Consider the following 17,094-nt stretch of genomic DNA (forward strand, 5'->3'; position numbering starts at 1 on the left):
GTAGGCTATTCACAGCTGTAAGAATTATGTAATATACCATGGTATAAAAAATCTTTAATAAAAGCAATTTTGACATGCGATATTTATTCAAGTCACTTAGAACACGATTTAGACTGATAGGTCAAACCACTAATAATGCAAGAGTCTACCATAACCACAGCACATATTGTACCAATTCTGCTTTCCAGTCTGTGAACTGTCAACAAGGCCCCAGAGTTAGCAGTCAGAGACGGCACTGGAGCTTTAGCAGAAGTCAACTGGAAGTGCTGGCTGTGCATCTCCCACAGGCAAATGCAAAGGATAAATGACTTAAATATTAGATTCAGAAAGCTTAGAAAAGAATAGACCACTATTCACTCTCTATAATCCTTAGCCACTAAAGAATAATCTGAACTAAAATTTATACTACCTATTGCATAAACAACACTATGACAATAGTAATAAAAACTGAAAAAATAAAGTTATCTAGAATTCTGCCCTCTCAACAGATTAACTGCTTTCATTATTTTACATCTCCTTCCAGATGGAAAGTAATTTTTATAAACCAATTTTTAGGGATAAACTTTTTTTAAAAATGATACCCTCCTATCAGGATATAATATTGGATTATCATTTCTAATTTTAAAAACTTTTACTAAAATGATAATAATTTTAGCTACTTTTTGCACTTCTTGGTTTCTTCCCTTTCATTTGTAAAAAAAAGATAATGTAGCTAGGCATGCCTAAAGTTTTTTGGACATTAGGACAATCAGGAGAATTGCACCTGACTATGTCACCATTTGTGCTGAGAAGACTAGTGCTAGCAGGGCACAGTGCCGCATGCTTGTCATCCAAGCTACTTGGGAAGTTGAGGCAGGAGGGTCATAAGTTCAAGGCCAGCCTGGGTAATTCGGATTCCTGTCTCAAAAGGCTGGGGATGTAGCTCAGTGGTAGAGCACTTGCCTAGTCTGTGTGAAGTGCTAGGTGCAATCCCCAATATGTGCATGCCATGTGCATACATGCACACAGAGAAAGCAAGCAAGCTAGCATTACTTGCTAATAACTACTTGTGATTCTGACTCTCCATGCCCTTTCATGGTACCCTGATGGGATCTTACTAAGACCTCCTTCTTGCAAAAACTAGTAATTTTATCAAATTATGTCTCATTAGAAGTATTATTTTGATTACTACCATGCCATTTTTAAGCTGGAAGAGGTTCTAATGTTGAAAGCTAAACTTCCTGTAATTTTCATTGTCAAGATCTTTATTTCCTGGACTTGTAAAAGGTAATAAGCAGAGGCTATGATATGAAGGAGGAAAAACACAAAAGATTGAGGGTCTTATACAATGATAAGGACTTTAGGTAGGAGAGGTCATTTATATATAGCCCTGTCTTCTGCAAGATGAACAGGGACAGGACTCTTAATACACATTTCAAGAAATTTTCCTGTTGAGGTCATATGCAAATCTGGCAAATATGATGCTTTTCAAAAATAAAATGGAGAGGGGCTGGGGTTGTGGCTCAGCGGTAGAATGCTCACCTCACATGTGTGAGACCCTGGGTTCAATCCTCAGTACCACATAGAAATAAATGAGTGAAGTAAAGGTATTGTGTCCAACTAAAAATAAATAAATATAAAAAAAAATGGAGAGAGCTGGGACACGTAGAAGATCAAGGAACAGAGGCTATCCTGACGAATTCCTAAGCTTAGAACCAGAATATTTTCCCTAAGCCTCTGTTATCCTCTAGGATTTGTCAAATCTTACGTACACTTCCTCTCTCAAGGAGCAGCTGGCACTTGCTCAGGCAGTCAGGGCTGTTGGTGAATTCAACCAAGGCTTTCTCTGCCTGCAGTCGAGTGGTTGTATCTGTTGTTTCATACAGTTGTTTGCACAGATTCTCTAGTTGGGCCAGGCTCTGGAAAAAAAAGAAAGAAGTCAGTCCGGTCTCCTATCTACACAAGACACTGTGCTTGAAATTACTGGATACAGATAAATTTTAACAACCAATGAGAAGAGAATTGCTTTTCATCTCTGAGAAGCTGGGTAACCTTTATCTGATGACCATTTGTAGCTCTCTTTATTTGAGGCTTTAGAAGACAAAATGACAGAACGCTTAAGGTATCTATATACTTTTTTCAGTCATTCCCTTGAAGATCAATAACAAATGAAACATTTTTCCTTGCAAATACTCATCTTCCTAAGTTTTCCAAAAGGCTTTCAAATAAAATTCAAAATACACTGATTCTACCATCAAATTTACAAGTATGAATACAAGAGGCATTGCTGCCAAATTAAGCACACAAACATACAATTTGAGTGCTACACAGATCTTTACATAGTTTTAAATATTTTCCTCTTGAGTGGTAGTTATTAGCTTACAGTTATCTATCTGCATAAGGACCATCACTCCCGAGAGAAACTCTAGAATATTTCAGCATGCAGGTACGCACCTTCCTCCCCGGATCCCTCATGTCTAAAGTTCGGCAGTCTCTTCTGTTGTACTTTAAACTCTTGCTTCACTTCCAAATTTAAAATGAAAGGGCCAAAATAAATTCAACCCTAGCATCTGCTCACCCAGAGATAAGACAAGGGAAACACCCCCAAATAAACCCTTCTCTCCAAATCTTGAACCAGTTCCAGAGAGGTAGGCAGGGTATGGGTGTGTGTTTTGGTCAAAAGCCCAAGTGGATGCAAGCAAATCTACTTGCACTGAACATGATGTTCAAGGCAAAGAGGAAAGGAACTAGTTAAGACCACACTTAACTATCACCTTTCACTGATGGAAGGACAGTAAACATCTGTTAGCCTTTAAAGGAATGGTTTGGACTTTAAGAAGAAATCCGAACCTGTTTTCAACACTAGCAAGCAAGATTTGGTTTAAGCAGTTCGGAGGATCCTACTATTAAAAATGGCCATTCTAATAAGAACAAAAAGATAATAATTAAAGTAACCTATATAAATTGCTTAAAATATACTACACAGCCAGTTTGCCCAAGGCTTTTCATGATCACCTTTTTCTGTTACACTGTGGCTTTATAAATCACAGCTTTTCCACTAAGCAAGAAAGCCTTTAAGGCAGAATTGCTATTTTATTTAACCCGATATAACAAATTTCTAACCTTAACCTAAAGGAAACAAGAAAGATAAATACTGACATTCTAAGATCTTCAGTGTCACTTCAGAGAGCCACCAAAAGAATAAAACAACATCTTTTATCCTTAAAACAACAAAACTACCCTTCATTCAAAATATTTTGGGTCTTTGATTAGGGGTCCCACTTACTCTCTTCAATTCAAAAGCGCAGAGAAAACTGCAATTGTAAAGTCAGACACCAAGTAATGAAGGTCTATAAACAGTACCTGTTTTTTTTTTTTTTTTTCCTCCCCACATGGCTCACAAACACAAGAAATGGAAGATAAGGCTAATTTTTTGGTGGGGGTGGGGTGGGATGTACCAGGGATTGAACCCAGGGGCAATTGGCCACTGAGCCATATCCCCAGTCCTATTTTGTATTTTATTTAGAGACAGGGTCTCACTGAGTTGCTTAGCACCTCACATTGCTGAGGCTAGCTTTGAACTCAAGATCCTCCTGTCTTAGCCTCCTGAGCCACTGGGATTATAGGTGTGCGCCACTATGCTCAGCAAGGCTAATTTTATATATGCCATAAAATATGTGTTAAAGAAACTTTTATGCTTGCCAGTACTGGCTCGAGACCTTACTAAAAATAAATCCCCACATTCCTAAACAAGGGATTAAGTCTCCTTCACAAGGTTTTGTTTCAACATCGAAATCTGGTCTTTACTTCCTCCGGGACACATTTAAAACATCGGTAATATAGAAGACATCAACAGAAGGACCCCACCCCCCAACTAAAATATGAAAGCTGGCTACAAAATCTGGTATTAGGGAGCAATAGCAACCCCACAGTTATCCTAGGAGGTTTCCAACCTCCAACAGACAATCCCTAGACAGACCTGCTGTTTAGGGTGTAATGACTCTCCTCAAGTTCTCATCAATTCTTGTTTATGTTTATTGCAAGAAACTTGCTCACACAACAATGACTAAGCATCTGTCAAATGTATTTCCTTACTGCTAGAAACCTACATGCAAGTTATGGTGGAGTTTTTGTTGTTTTGTTTTGATTTGCTAATTTAGCAGACAAAATATACTTGGGGGTAAGTCTGGTAATGAGTTCTCAGCTCAGGAAACAAGACTGTTAAAAAAACAAAAGTAATTTAAAAGTAATTTGACCATTTACACAAACAGTTTGAAGAACTACAGCTCTATTTCTTTTGTTTCCAGAAGAGCAAATGGGAAACCATTTTGTTTTCCCAAACAACTAGTGGTAACATGTGAAAAACAGGGTTAATAGTCACTTTGTCTTGGATAGTCACCATCCATAGAAAGGAGGAATCAGACATTTAAATTTATAGTCTTTCATCTCCTAGTGTTTCCAAAGCAAATTTAATGGTTGGATTATTCTGAATCACTTTTTTTTTGGGGGGGGGGTAGGGGCCCAACTTAAAATAATTTATTTTATAATTATTTGATTAGCTATTTTTTAATAGTTATTTTTAAGTTGTAGTTAGACACAGTATATTTATTTTATTTATTTATATATAGTGCTGAGGATCAAACCCAGGGCCTCACATGTGCTAAGCAAGTATTCTACAGCTGAGCCACAACCCCAGCCCTTGATTAGCTATTAAAACCAAGATTTCACTCTGAGGGTGGCAATGACACAGCAGAGCATTCCCTTCATGTGATAACACTGATGTTCAAACCTTTCCCTGTTCCATAGTTCTTGTTAAGGACAGCTATTATGTGATGCTACTTCAGTCACAAAAAAGCCTCTAGAGAAGAATGTCTATTTTCTGTTCCTGAGATTGCAAGCCTATAATCCATACAGAAACGTCCATCTGGTGCCAATGGAACAGAAAGTCACATTTATAAAACTGGAAGACAATCCTCAACTAGCAAAGTACTACTTTAGTACAGGAAACTCAGCCAATTAACCCCAAACATAGAACCAGACTGATTTTGCAAAAAACCACATTGAAGGTATTAAAAAAAGCACACCACCTTTATTTAATAACATTATTTTGTACATTAGTCTTTTTGGTGTGGATAGAGAAAATGCAGTTCAACAATTCTCCACATAAGGTGCAGTTTGTTGAAACTACAGACCTTCAAATATAATAATGATTAATCTGAAAAGTTAAAGGAAAATAAAAATTTTGTTTGTAGATTAGATGTTATGCTCCTCTATAAAGCAGAACACTTTGGAAACTATTTAATTTGCCTATTATTGTTTTTAAAAATAGCCTTACACTCTATATTTTTAAATTAGCCTCATTGCTTTAAAAAAAAATTAAAAATCATCTTAGAGATTTCCAGAGACCAAGATACTTGCTTTTGGAAGGGTTTAATGACATTGTCCATAATGAAACTACCAAATTAGAAATAAGCATAACTGTTGAAGAACCAGCAGATTTGCAGGTCTCTGAGCACATGTCCATGACCTAACTGTCATCTGCCCATCTGAGATGAGAGAAGCCACCATCACATTATAGAGAGTAGGTAATCCATGAGTTTCAAAGAACAGAGAGTACATTTACCAGCTTGGAGACTGAAGCTTCATAATTATGCTATCTCAACTAGGAAAAAGAATTAACAGGTCAATTTCAACCTGTTAAATTTAGATTCTTCTAGTTATAACTCTTCTGTATACTAGGAAACACAAATGTTACGTAAATTAAAAGATGGACACTGAGCCTTGCCAGAAAATGAGCCACTGCTTAGATGTTTAATGAGACTAATATATAAGTTATATTTTAAAAATCTATCCACTAAGGCATTCTTACTTTCAATAATGAGTATCCAATTATCATAAACTCTAAAAAATTTAAAAATTCAGGATCGACAATTATTGTTAGGTTAAAAGAGCAAGAGGTAAAATGGTATAAAGTATATTATCAGTTGTAATATATGTTAGTAAATTTTAAGAAAATCTGTATGAATAAAACCAAATTTAATCATCTCTCAAAGGTGAGATTATGGAAGACCTGCAATATCTATGGTATATATTTCTATAAGTTTTGAATTTTTGACCACAAAACTGTGAATGTTTATATTAATCTATAAGCAGGAAAAAATTCCCCAAAACTGTACATATAAAATATTTTTTACCCAGGGACAGACGCTTATACCTTGTAACCCCAGCAACTCAGGAGGCTGAGGCAAGAGAATCATAAGTTTGAGACTAGCCTCAGAAACTTAGTAAGGCCCTAAGCAACTTAGTGAGACCCTTTCTCAAAATAAAATTTTTTTAAAGGCAATTTAAGCTCCATTCTTCTTCTAATTACTAATGCTATATTTACTAACAGCTATTCTGTTACCAATCAGAATTTATGAACCCAAAAAGACAAAAGGCAAGCTGGGAGTGGTGACACACGCCTCTAATCATAGTTACACAGGAGACTGAAGCAGGAGGATCAAAAGTTAGAGGCCAAATCTTTGGAGGCCAAAGTCATTTTGGTTTTATACATATATCAAGAGATCTCTCAGAAGTTATTTCTGCAGTGGAGTCAATGGGGAAGCTGACTGGCTCTCTGAATAAGAAAGTTAACGCATGCTGGGCTGAGGTTGTGGCTCAGAGGTGGAGTGCTCGCCTAGCATGTGTGAGACTTTGGGTTTGATCTTTAGCACCACACGAAGATATTGTATCCACCTATAACTAAAAAAATATATATATATATTTAAAAAAAGAATATTAACACATGCAAACTACTCATTTAAAAAAGTCTGGTTAAGTAGTTTACAAAGCTATTGTGGAAATAACCTGAAATAAATGTACTTTAGGAGAGGATATCCAAATGGCCAATGGGCAAATGAAAAGGTTTCAATCTCAGTAATCACTCAGGAAATGAACAATGATGAGACAGACACCCATTAGAATAAAAACGGAAAAGCCAAGATCACTGTTGGTTGAATGTGGAACTCACATGCTGCTCAAGGAGTCTGAATGATCAAAACACAATGGAAACCTGGCAGCTTAAACCTGTGGATACCCCATGACCCAGCTACTCCATGCCTGGTATGTGGCCCAATGGGGATGAATATGAAACTCATCAAAGAACATGTTCAAGAATGTTTATGGCAGCACTAAATGTAATAGTTCACAAATGAAAAGCCAAGTACCCATTAATAGTAGTTATAATATTTCAACCTGTGTGCAGGTTACCCAGGCATGTCTACTTTGTGAATACTCACTAAATTACACATTTATAATCTGTGTATTTTTGAATATATAAATGATATTGCTCCTCCCAGAACTCTCCAGGTATTTATTCTTACCTGTTACTTTCTGATATGAATGGGAAAGAAGTTCATCAATAACCTGCAGTTGTACTTCAGACTTAGAATGCTTAGTTTCATATTAATTCATGTTTTTTTTTTAATTGAAAAAGCATTATTTCCATTGTTTTCTCAGGAAACGAGTAAGGTAAGATTTTTGGATATATTTGGGGACATTCTACTTTTAAGAGTACTGAGAGGGCGAGTAACACTTTTGGCTGCAGGTGCTGTGTAGTTTGTCTACTGCCTTCAAACAAGATAAAATACATACTTCAGCATGTGATAATGCTGTGCCAGAACCTTGCATGCATTAGATAAGGATGGCAAGTCTGCTAACATATGAGACTGCAAAATTCTAACTTCCAAATATGAATCAATTCTAACTTGTAATAAACACATATGGTCTTTGCATTGTGGGTAATATGAGGCCAAAATACACATAAATAATTTCACAAAATAAACAGCCAGACTGACTGTGCCTAGTCACTTAATGGTTTTTGACTTATACATGCAACCCAAGAGCATTCACTTAATCTGTCATTGAAAACTGGGTTCCTTCTCATAGTCACTAGTGGTGTTGAGAACTGAAAACTGTAGCATAAGAAAATCTGCTAAGACAGAGGTTTCAAGCCAGCACCCCAAAACAGCCCACAGAGATTTCTATTTCTGTTTTGGGTCTTGCAGTATATGGGTTAAAGTTTGACATGGCTGCCAATATTTTGTAAAAATATCTGATTTTTCAGCTTCCTATGAAAAATTATAAAGTCTAAAAACACTTGCATTCTGAAGGGTCACTAGCCAGTGCCACTGGTAAAGAAAAGGAAGTGCTTTCCTAGGCCGGCTTCCTCCCTTGCCAGTTCCCCTGCAAATATCCTGGGTTTAGGGGCTCAATCCAAGAAGTCAGATGTAAAAAGTTGGGAGCTAACAGTACAGTAGATTTTGTCTTAACTAAGTCTGCCAAATTTGGTTACAACAATCTTCTGAATAAAAGGGGCTATGAAAAACTTAGGCAGAGAAAAGAGATTGGGAGTTAAGCAATTTGGACACTGGTGATAACTAACCATGTGACTCTGGCAAGTTTATTTCCAGGAGCTTCAGTTTTCTCATGTGTAAAGTAACTGGACTATATTACACAATCTACAAAGAAACTCTAGTTCTAAAATTCTATGATTATAATATGCTATTTTTCTCTATATTAGTAAATCAGAGTTAAAAGTGGGCAAAAGACTAAAATTAAAATAATCATGACAACAGTCAGTACAACTTTTTTTAAAAAAGAGAATTATCCTTAAATATAAATCAGGTAACACATACACACATCTTGTCATTGCAGCACAGTGCCCTTCCCCACAAACAACTTCAGTGACCTAGCAGCAGGGACAAGGGTCTTTTTGAGTTGAGATTCAAAACCAAGTAATGGTTAAGCTTTTAGGTTACAGACAAATCCCAACTCCTCCTTCTATTAGCTGTGGGAGTATAAAGCATTGAAGTCATTCAAACTAGTTTTTTCTTCTTTTAAATAGAAATAACATCTACTTCATAAGGCTGTAAATGTCAGTGAGGTGATGTATTAATGACTGAGTTTATTACTGGCTATTATCTATTGTACTGGCTACTAAAAGCTCTAAAAAACAGCAGTTTTATATTTGTTTGCACAAATGCGTTACTTAATATGCTATGGTTGTTCTAAAGGAATTATAAATGCCCTTTCCCTGTAGAACTAAAGGAACTGGGGACAGGATATACAACTGGTCCTCCCTCTCATGGATTCTGTTTTTGTGAATTCACTACTTACTAAAATATATTTGTAACTCACAAATCAGTATTTGCTCATGGAGTTTTACATGGATATGCAGAGGGGAGAAAAATTTGAGTTGCTGGACATACATTTCCAGCTGAGGCTGAACACTGTAACACTTTGCTTTCTTGTCTTAAATCTCACAGTGTAAACAAGTGTACAGTCCTTTCGATGTTTTACTTAGTAGCATTTTTTTTGGGTAGTATTTGGGTAATTTTGGGCATTTTTTGATTTTACTGCTTAGAGTAGCCCTGAGCACAATGCTGAAGTGCTGTCTAGTGTGCCTCTGTGCAAGAAGGTTGCGATGTGCTTGATAGAGAAAACGTGTATCTCAGATAAAGCTTGTTGAGGCATGAGTGACGTTACTTTTGGCCAAGAATTCAATGCTATATTTTGGTCCAGAGTTCAAGATTAGTGAATCAACAAAATGCATTAAATATAATGCCTTTAAACAGAAACACACATAAAGTAAGTTTATGTACTGATTGGTTGATGAAAATTTTGTGACTGGAGTTTGACAGGAACTTAACTTTGTATTTCCCCAAACAGAAATGGTTCAGTATGTTCTTGGTGACTTTATAGAACATAACTACAGGGAACAATTAAGTTATAATGAAGTCATATTTTTGGCCTCACTGGTGGTACCAGTTACATATTTTCCCACGGAAACAACTATATTTATTCCCATTGTTTCAAGTCATTTGTTCAAACAGAGGTATTTATTAATCTATTTGCATAACTTCCATATTAATATATATAATGTTGTTTAAAATTCTTGAATTGTCTCAAAAATCTGCTAAAGTTGCCACTTGTATTAGTTATGTATACACACACTGGATGGTCAGGTTAAGAGTGGATTAAAAACAACAACCACTACTGCATATTCCCACAAGAATAGGGAAAAGAGGACAAAGGACAATAGCAACAAAATTTTAGAATACACAAAACCAACCTGATTTACAACACTTGCTTAGACACTGAGGTACAGTGGGAGGCTTAGATGAGGAAGAACAACAGATTTTTTTTTTTTGAAAAGTTATGATTACCAGATATCTTCCCCTATTCTGTGCCTCTAAATGTCTGTCCATCTCTCAGGAGACACCAAGCCAGCTGAGTGCACACTACATACCAAATGGGTTGATAAAGTGGCTGCCTCCACCCCGAAGGGGGCTGTGTCTTCGATTACTGCATCTACCCAGATATGTCATATACAAATGGTTCTCTTTAAGCAGGAATTTGAAAGATTCCCCCCTCAAGAATCTCAGTAGTCACAAAGGAAATAGCTGACAATACAGTGATATGGGGGTTACCCCAAAAGTGGCAAATGATTCTCCTGCAATGCCTCAAACCCACAAGCCTCACCCAAACTCTTCAAGCTTCCAACTGGCTTTGGAGTCTCTAATCTTGATAGTGAGCCGTCAAGGAGTACCAGATATCAGAAGAAAGTCTTTCACATGGAAGAAAGAGAGAGAGAGCTAAATAAGTACACAAAAATAATCTGGGACAGGCACAGTGGTGTACACATGTAATCCCAGCTATTTAGGAGGCTGAAGCAGGAGCTGAAGTTCAAAGTTAGTGTCAGCGATTTAGTGAGACCATGTCTCCAAATAAAGAAAAGAAGGGGCTAGGTTCGTGACTAGCAAGGTCCTGAGTTCAATCCCCAGTGTCCCCCACCTCCCACCCAGGAAAAAAGATATACCATTAAGCCTACTGAAGAGACATTCTAGGTACATGAAGAGAGAGATCTTAGAGAATAAAATTGTGACATTAGAGGCAAAAATCTACTGGCAGATTAGAAATAAAGTAAAAATCGCCACAGACAGTAGAGAAGACCCTATATGGATAATATGTGAGCAAATTTAAGCTCAGGCCAGTGAAAAATGTCCCTCATCCAGTTCCAGAAGTTCTAGAAAGAGAACAGAGATTGGGGAGAAAGAAGAAATCATCAAAAAAAAAAAATAATAATTCAGAGAAACTTCCTAGAACTGAAGAATATCAGTTGCTAGAATGAAAAGGTCCACCAAGTCTGAGAAACCCAAGGACAAAAAGATTCCTTAAGCTGCCAGAATGACCAAGAGACAAAACAATAGGTGACATATAAAGGATCAGGAGTCTGAAGGCTCTGGACATCACAAAAGCAACAATGGAAACGAGAAGACAAGAGAGGAGTTCCTGCAGAAATCTGAAGAGATGAACTTCAACCTGGAAGACTACCCAGCCAGAGGTAAGCAAGGGCTGGGCAGGATAAATCTATTTTGGGGAATATTAGGCCAAGAAACCTCTCATCCATGCTCCCTTTTTCAAGGAGCCATTAAAGATTGTGCTTCAAATCAAAATAAAAGTAATTCATGAGAAAGGTAAGCATGGAAGGGAGAGCATGGGAATCCAACACAGGACAAGAATATCAAGGGAATCGATAACTACTGAAGAGTAAGCCAGGCATGGAGACCATCCAGGACTTATTCAAGCAGAGTGGCTCAAGGGACAAGTGGAGTTCTACCAAGATCCCTACCACCACTGGCCTCTTTAACCAGAGGACAGAATACCTGGGTGGGATTTCTCATTTTAAGTCCTTACTTTGATCCATGTTGAAGTTTTTAATTAACACAAAAAGCCCTCAACTGATGAAGTCATGTTCTCCTTCAAATTTTGGAAAGTTTTTCTATAGAGGTGCAAAATCATTTTTAACTAACATTCCAAAGACAAGGGCAGTTGTGCAACCTTGAAGGTTGGCTTTGAAATAGACACTGCACAGTAACATAGTGTAGTGGTTAAGAGAAATAAGCTTTGGGCATAAAAAATTCTGTATCTTGTGATTTGCAAATGAAGTTCCAAAAAGAAGAAGAAAAAAAACCATCACATACTAGCATTTTTGCCACCTTCACTTCCTTCTTTATCAAAAAGAATCTGTTGGCCTCTAAATTGCCTTTTATGGGACTTGATTCTGCCATGCTGTCAGTATTAAAAGACCAAAACAATATACTTTGCTATGAAAACAGCTGAGTAAGAAAGTAGATTATGTAGGCCGAGATAATCACTTAAGGAAAGGAAGTCAACATCTAGGTACTTGGGAACCCAAATTTATAATTTAAAATAATTATATATGTAAATACATTTCCCTTAAAACTCCATGTTAATAAGCAGACTATATAGGGACAACAATCCTCATGACAGAGGTTTAATACTCCTGTTAATAATGTCACCATACCCTGGGTATAGTGGTAGAGACCTGTAATCCCAGCTACTTGGGAGGCTGAGGCAGGCGTATTGCAAGATCAAGGCCAGCCTGGGCAACTTAGTAAGACCCTGTGTTTCAAAATAAAATTATTTTAGCTTAGTGGTACAGTGTTTGCCTAATATGTGTGAGGCTTTGGGTTTATTTCCCCCATACTGAAAAGAATATTACCACACATTTCTAACAATTTAAATTGGTGTGAACAATCTTGATATTAGCAGATTTTACAAACTTAATAGTGATCTTTACCATGTAGCAAACGTGGTAAAACAACTGACTTCCAAAGTTCAGAAAGTGATAGCCTTTTAGTTAGGTATTAAAGGAACAAAAATATAAGTAGTTTAAACACTCACTTCATTTAGTCCTGGTTTTCAAGAGCTGTTTGTCTTTTTAGTTCTCTAAGTTACCCTGCAGAGGAACACTGTAGGGCCAGAGCATACTTATTGCTTTAAATTTATGTTTTTAATATCAACTTGGTACAACATTCAAACTTCAGAGTACTAGAGGCATTTTGTGCAGACTGCTGTTAATACACTAAAAGCCACATTTAAACACTGAATTATATATATAACAAAGGAAGTGATCACAAACAATCACCATCTCTGAGTCCACCAATCATCAGGCTTCAGCACTGCTTTGCATTAACTACAAGAAAAGGGTAGATTCAAGCAAAGCAATTAATAAGCTACCCAAATAAATGTAAATGTAAATGGACTTGGAAAATGTTCAAGGAACTTCAAGAATCTTTGGCTTTCCCCCTTCTATTTACTAATTCTTAGAATTTCCAAGATTGATAGAAAATGTATTTACAAATGAAATCGAGTTTGCTTATGAAAAAACAAAACAACAAAAAAAACACCTAGCTATAGCTGGCAGAAAATCTTGCCAAAAATCTGAAATAGTAGTGGTATTAAATATATTCAAAAACCTTTTTAAAAATTTTTAAAATGTGTTCTTTGTATTTTAAAAAATACTTTTAGTTGTAGTTGGACACAATACCTTTATTTTAATGTGGTGCTGATGATCAAACCCAGGGCCTCCCATGTGCTAGGTGAGCACTTTGCCACTGAGCCACAACCCCAGTCCCCGTAGATATGACATATTGTATATTACATGGAGTATAACTTCCAATTTTTATGGTTGTACATGATGTAAAGTTACACTAGTTGTGTATTTATAAAAGAACATAGGAAAGTTATGTCTGGTTCATTCTACTTTCTTTTCCATTCCATCACTCCTTTCTCTCCCTCCCTCCTTCAATCTGGTGAACCCCCTGCCCCCTATTGTGAGTCACTATCTGCATATTATCTGACTTCCGTTTCTTTTGAGATTGGCTTATTTTACTTAGCACGATGGTCTCCAGTTCCATCCATTTACCAGCAAATGCCATTGTTTCATTCTTCTTTATGGCTGAGTAATATTCCATTATGTATAGGTACCACATTTTCTTTATCCATTCATCTGTTGAAGGACACTTAGGTTGGTTCCATAGCTTAGCTATTGTGAATTGAGCCACTATAAACATTGAAGAGGCTATGTCATTATAGTATGCTGATTTAAAGTCCTTGGGGGTATTTACTGAGGAGTGGGATAACTGGGTCAAATAGTGGTTCTATTCCAAATTTTCTGAGGAATCTCCATACTGCTTTCCAGAGTGGTTGCACCAGCAATGTATGAGTGAGTGTATCTTTCCCCCTACATCTTTGCCAACATTTATTGTTACCAGTATTCTTGATAATGCCATTCTGAGTGGAGTGAGATGAAATCTTAGTGTAGTTTTAATTTGCATTTCTTTAATTGCTAGACATGTGATTTTTTAAAAAAATATATTTGTTGGCTGATCATATTTCTTCTTCTGTGAAGTGTCTGTTCAGTTCCTTAGCCCCCCCCCCACCCTTTGGTACTGGGGGTTGAACCCAGGGGTGCTCAACCACCGAGCAACATCCCCAGCCCTTTTAAAATATTTTATTAGAGACAAAAGTCTGAGTTGCTAAGTACCTCACTAAGTTGCTGAGACTGGCTTTGAACTTGTGATCTCCTTGCCTCCAGAGTCTCTGAGATTAGAGGTGTGTGCCACTATGCCCGGCCTTAGCCCATTTCTTTTGTTTCATTTTTCTTTTTTTATGGTGCTGGGGATTGAACCCAGGGTCTCAGTGCATGCTAGGCAAGCATTCAACCAACTGAGCTATACCCACAGATCCTAGCCCATTTCTTGATTGCGTTATTTGTTCTTTTGGTGTTAAGTTTTTTGAGTTCTTTATGTATCCTGGAGATTAATGCTCCATCTGAGGTGCAGGTAGCAAAGATTTCTCCCATTCTAGACTCTCTCTTCACATTTATGATTATGAAGAAGCTTTTAATTTAGTTTGATACCATCCCATTTATTGATTCTTGATTTTTCTTCTTGTGCTTTAGGAGTCTTGTTGAGGAATTTGGTTACTAGGCTGACATGATGGAGAGTTGGGTCTACGTTTTCTCCTAGTAGGTGCAGAGTTTTGTGCAGGGTGAGAAATAGGGGTCTAATGTCATTTTGTTACATATGGATTTTCAGTTTTCTCAGCACATTTGTTGAAGAGGCTATCTTTTCTCCAATGTATGTTTATGGTACACACAGAACTCTTAAAACTCAGCAATAGGAAAAAAACCCCAATTTAAAAACAAGCAAAAAGTCTAAACCTAAGAAGATACACAGACCTCACCTAAGAAGATATACAGATGGAAAGTAAATATGTGAAAAGCAGCCAAACATTATGAATCATGAGGGTACTACAAATTACACCAACAGTAAAGATACCACCACTATACACCTACTAGAATGGTTAAAACCCTAAACGCTGATAATACCAGCTGCTGGCAAAAATGTGAAACAGAAACTGATGGTGAGAATGTAAAATGTACAGCCACTTTAAAAGACAGTTTGGCAGTTTCTTATAAAAATAAACATACTCTTATCATATGATTCAACAACTGAGCTCCATGGTATTTACCCAAATGAATTGAAAAATTATGTCTACACCAAAACCTGTACACAAATGTTTATAAAAGTCTTATTTATAAGTGGCAAACTTGGTCGTAAAAGACATGGAGGAACTTAAATGCACATTGCTAAGTGAAAGAAACCAATCTAAAAAGGCTACATACTGAATGATTCCAATGATATTTTTACATTCTGGAAAAGGTAAAGCAAACCAGAGGCAGTAGTAAGATGAGTGCGGGGTTGTGGGGAGGGTTGAACAGTGGAGCACAGGATGTTAAGGCAGTGAAATGCCTCTGTATTAACACTGTCATGGAGTACCTGCCATTACACCTTTGTCTGTACACCACAAAGAATAAACATTAATAAATAGGGGAAACAGGGGAGGGCAGGGTGATTGGCTGTGGAGGAACTCTCTGTACTTTCTGCTCAAATTTTACACAAACCTAAAATGGTTCTAAAAAACAAAGTCTGCTAAAAACAAATTTAATTTGCCAGTTTAAGAAGTCCAACTCTCCCGCCTCAATTTTTATCTTAATATTTTTCTGGGTTTACTAAACCCATGGTATTTATATATTAAAACATTGTCATTATATATCTTAGTGCTCACACCCTACCCCACCGCTGGTATATGTGACAGGGCAGCAGAATGAATACCATTCTCTAGTTTAATACACAGGATATTCATAGTAAGAGAAGATGTAACCGTGGTTATGTTTCCGTGGTTCTCTGCCTACCTAAACTGGAATCTATACTATACCTATTTGGTAGAAAAATCTTCAATGGTTAGACTTATATTGTTTCAAAGTAATGCTCACATAGACATATATTACTGTTACTTTTCTAAATTACACTGTACCACCCATTCAAATATTTGTCTGTATGGGACACAAAAACAGTTTGGTTTGCCTTAGGGATCTGCTATTTCATATGCCCTCTCTGGTGTTCTGCCCTTCTCTGAAAAATGCTAAATACAATCTGGACATTCAACTATTGAAAATTTTTCTCTTTTAAGTTCCTCCAGCTTAATCATGCATTTGTTTCCATGAAAAACAAAACACAACACTCACTTCACCTGAGGAACAGTTGACAGTAAACTGTAACAGATTTGTTGCCGCATGTATAACAAAATGTGAAACAAAAAAGGTATGTGTGTATCATATCAAAAAACTTATTTTTGAACACCCCTAAAAATTTTTTTTTAAACAAACTCATAGGAAATGACTACAAATATCAGGTATTTTACCATCTCTTTCATCCTAAACTGGTGTTATGTTTTTTGAGCTAATTCTCACAAAGGAAATGGGTAGACAAAATGTAGATGACATCCCAGGAAAAAGCCAACACCATGGAGACACTTCCCCACAATGTACATGTGGGACTGGATGAACTATACTTAAATGTTCTGAGTTTGGACTGAGTTGTCACCATCCTATCTTGATTAACTGCTGTGTTCCATCACTTCTATGGATCAACATAACCATATAACTCATAATTGACTGTAAACAATATATATATGCATAATTAACATAAGAACTTAATGTAAGTTCCAATACTATAAATATACTTCAAAAGGAATTTTCCAAACTACTAGGCTAAGAACACGAGGCTCTGAAAAACATTAGCAGCAGTTGGAAACAGAAAGAAAACAGTTGACTACACACCTATACGACTACTGAATTCTCCAAGTGTGACCAAATGCTGACAGGCTGCATCAATATTTAAACTAAATGTGAAGAAAGGCAGG

At 36.7% G+C, this 17,094-nt stretch overlaps 1 protein-coding gene across 1 annotated transcript in view; it reads right to left on the reverse strand.

Moving 5' to 3' along the window:
* The window catches only part of Xpo7 (exportin 7), an 83,009-nt gene that overhangs the window by 36,352 nt on the left and 29,563 nt on the right, over positions 1-17,094 (reverse strand). Inside the window, exon 2 of the mRNA XM_076853616.1 lies at positions 1,752-1,898. Coding sequence (XP_076709731.1) covers positions 1,752-1,898 — 147 coding nt within the window. The remainder of the gene's footprint in view (positions 1-1,751; positions 1,899-17,094) is intronic.

The sequence above is a fragment of the Callospermophilus lateralis genome, chromosome 4, assembly GCF_048772815.1.
Source record: "Callospermophilus lateralis isolate mCalLat2 chromosome 4, mCalLat2.hap1, whole genome shotgun sequence".
Classification (NCBI taxonomy): domain Eukaryota; kingdom Metazoa; phylum Chordata; class Mammalia; order Rodentia; family Sciuridae; genus Callospermophilus; species Callospermophilus lateralis.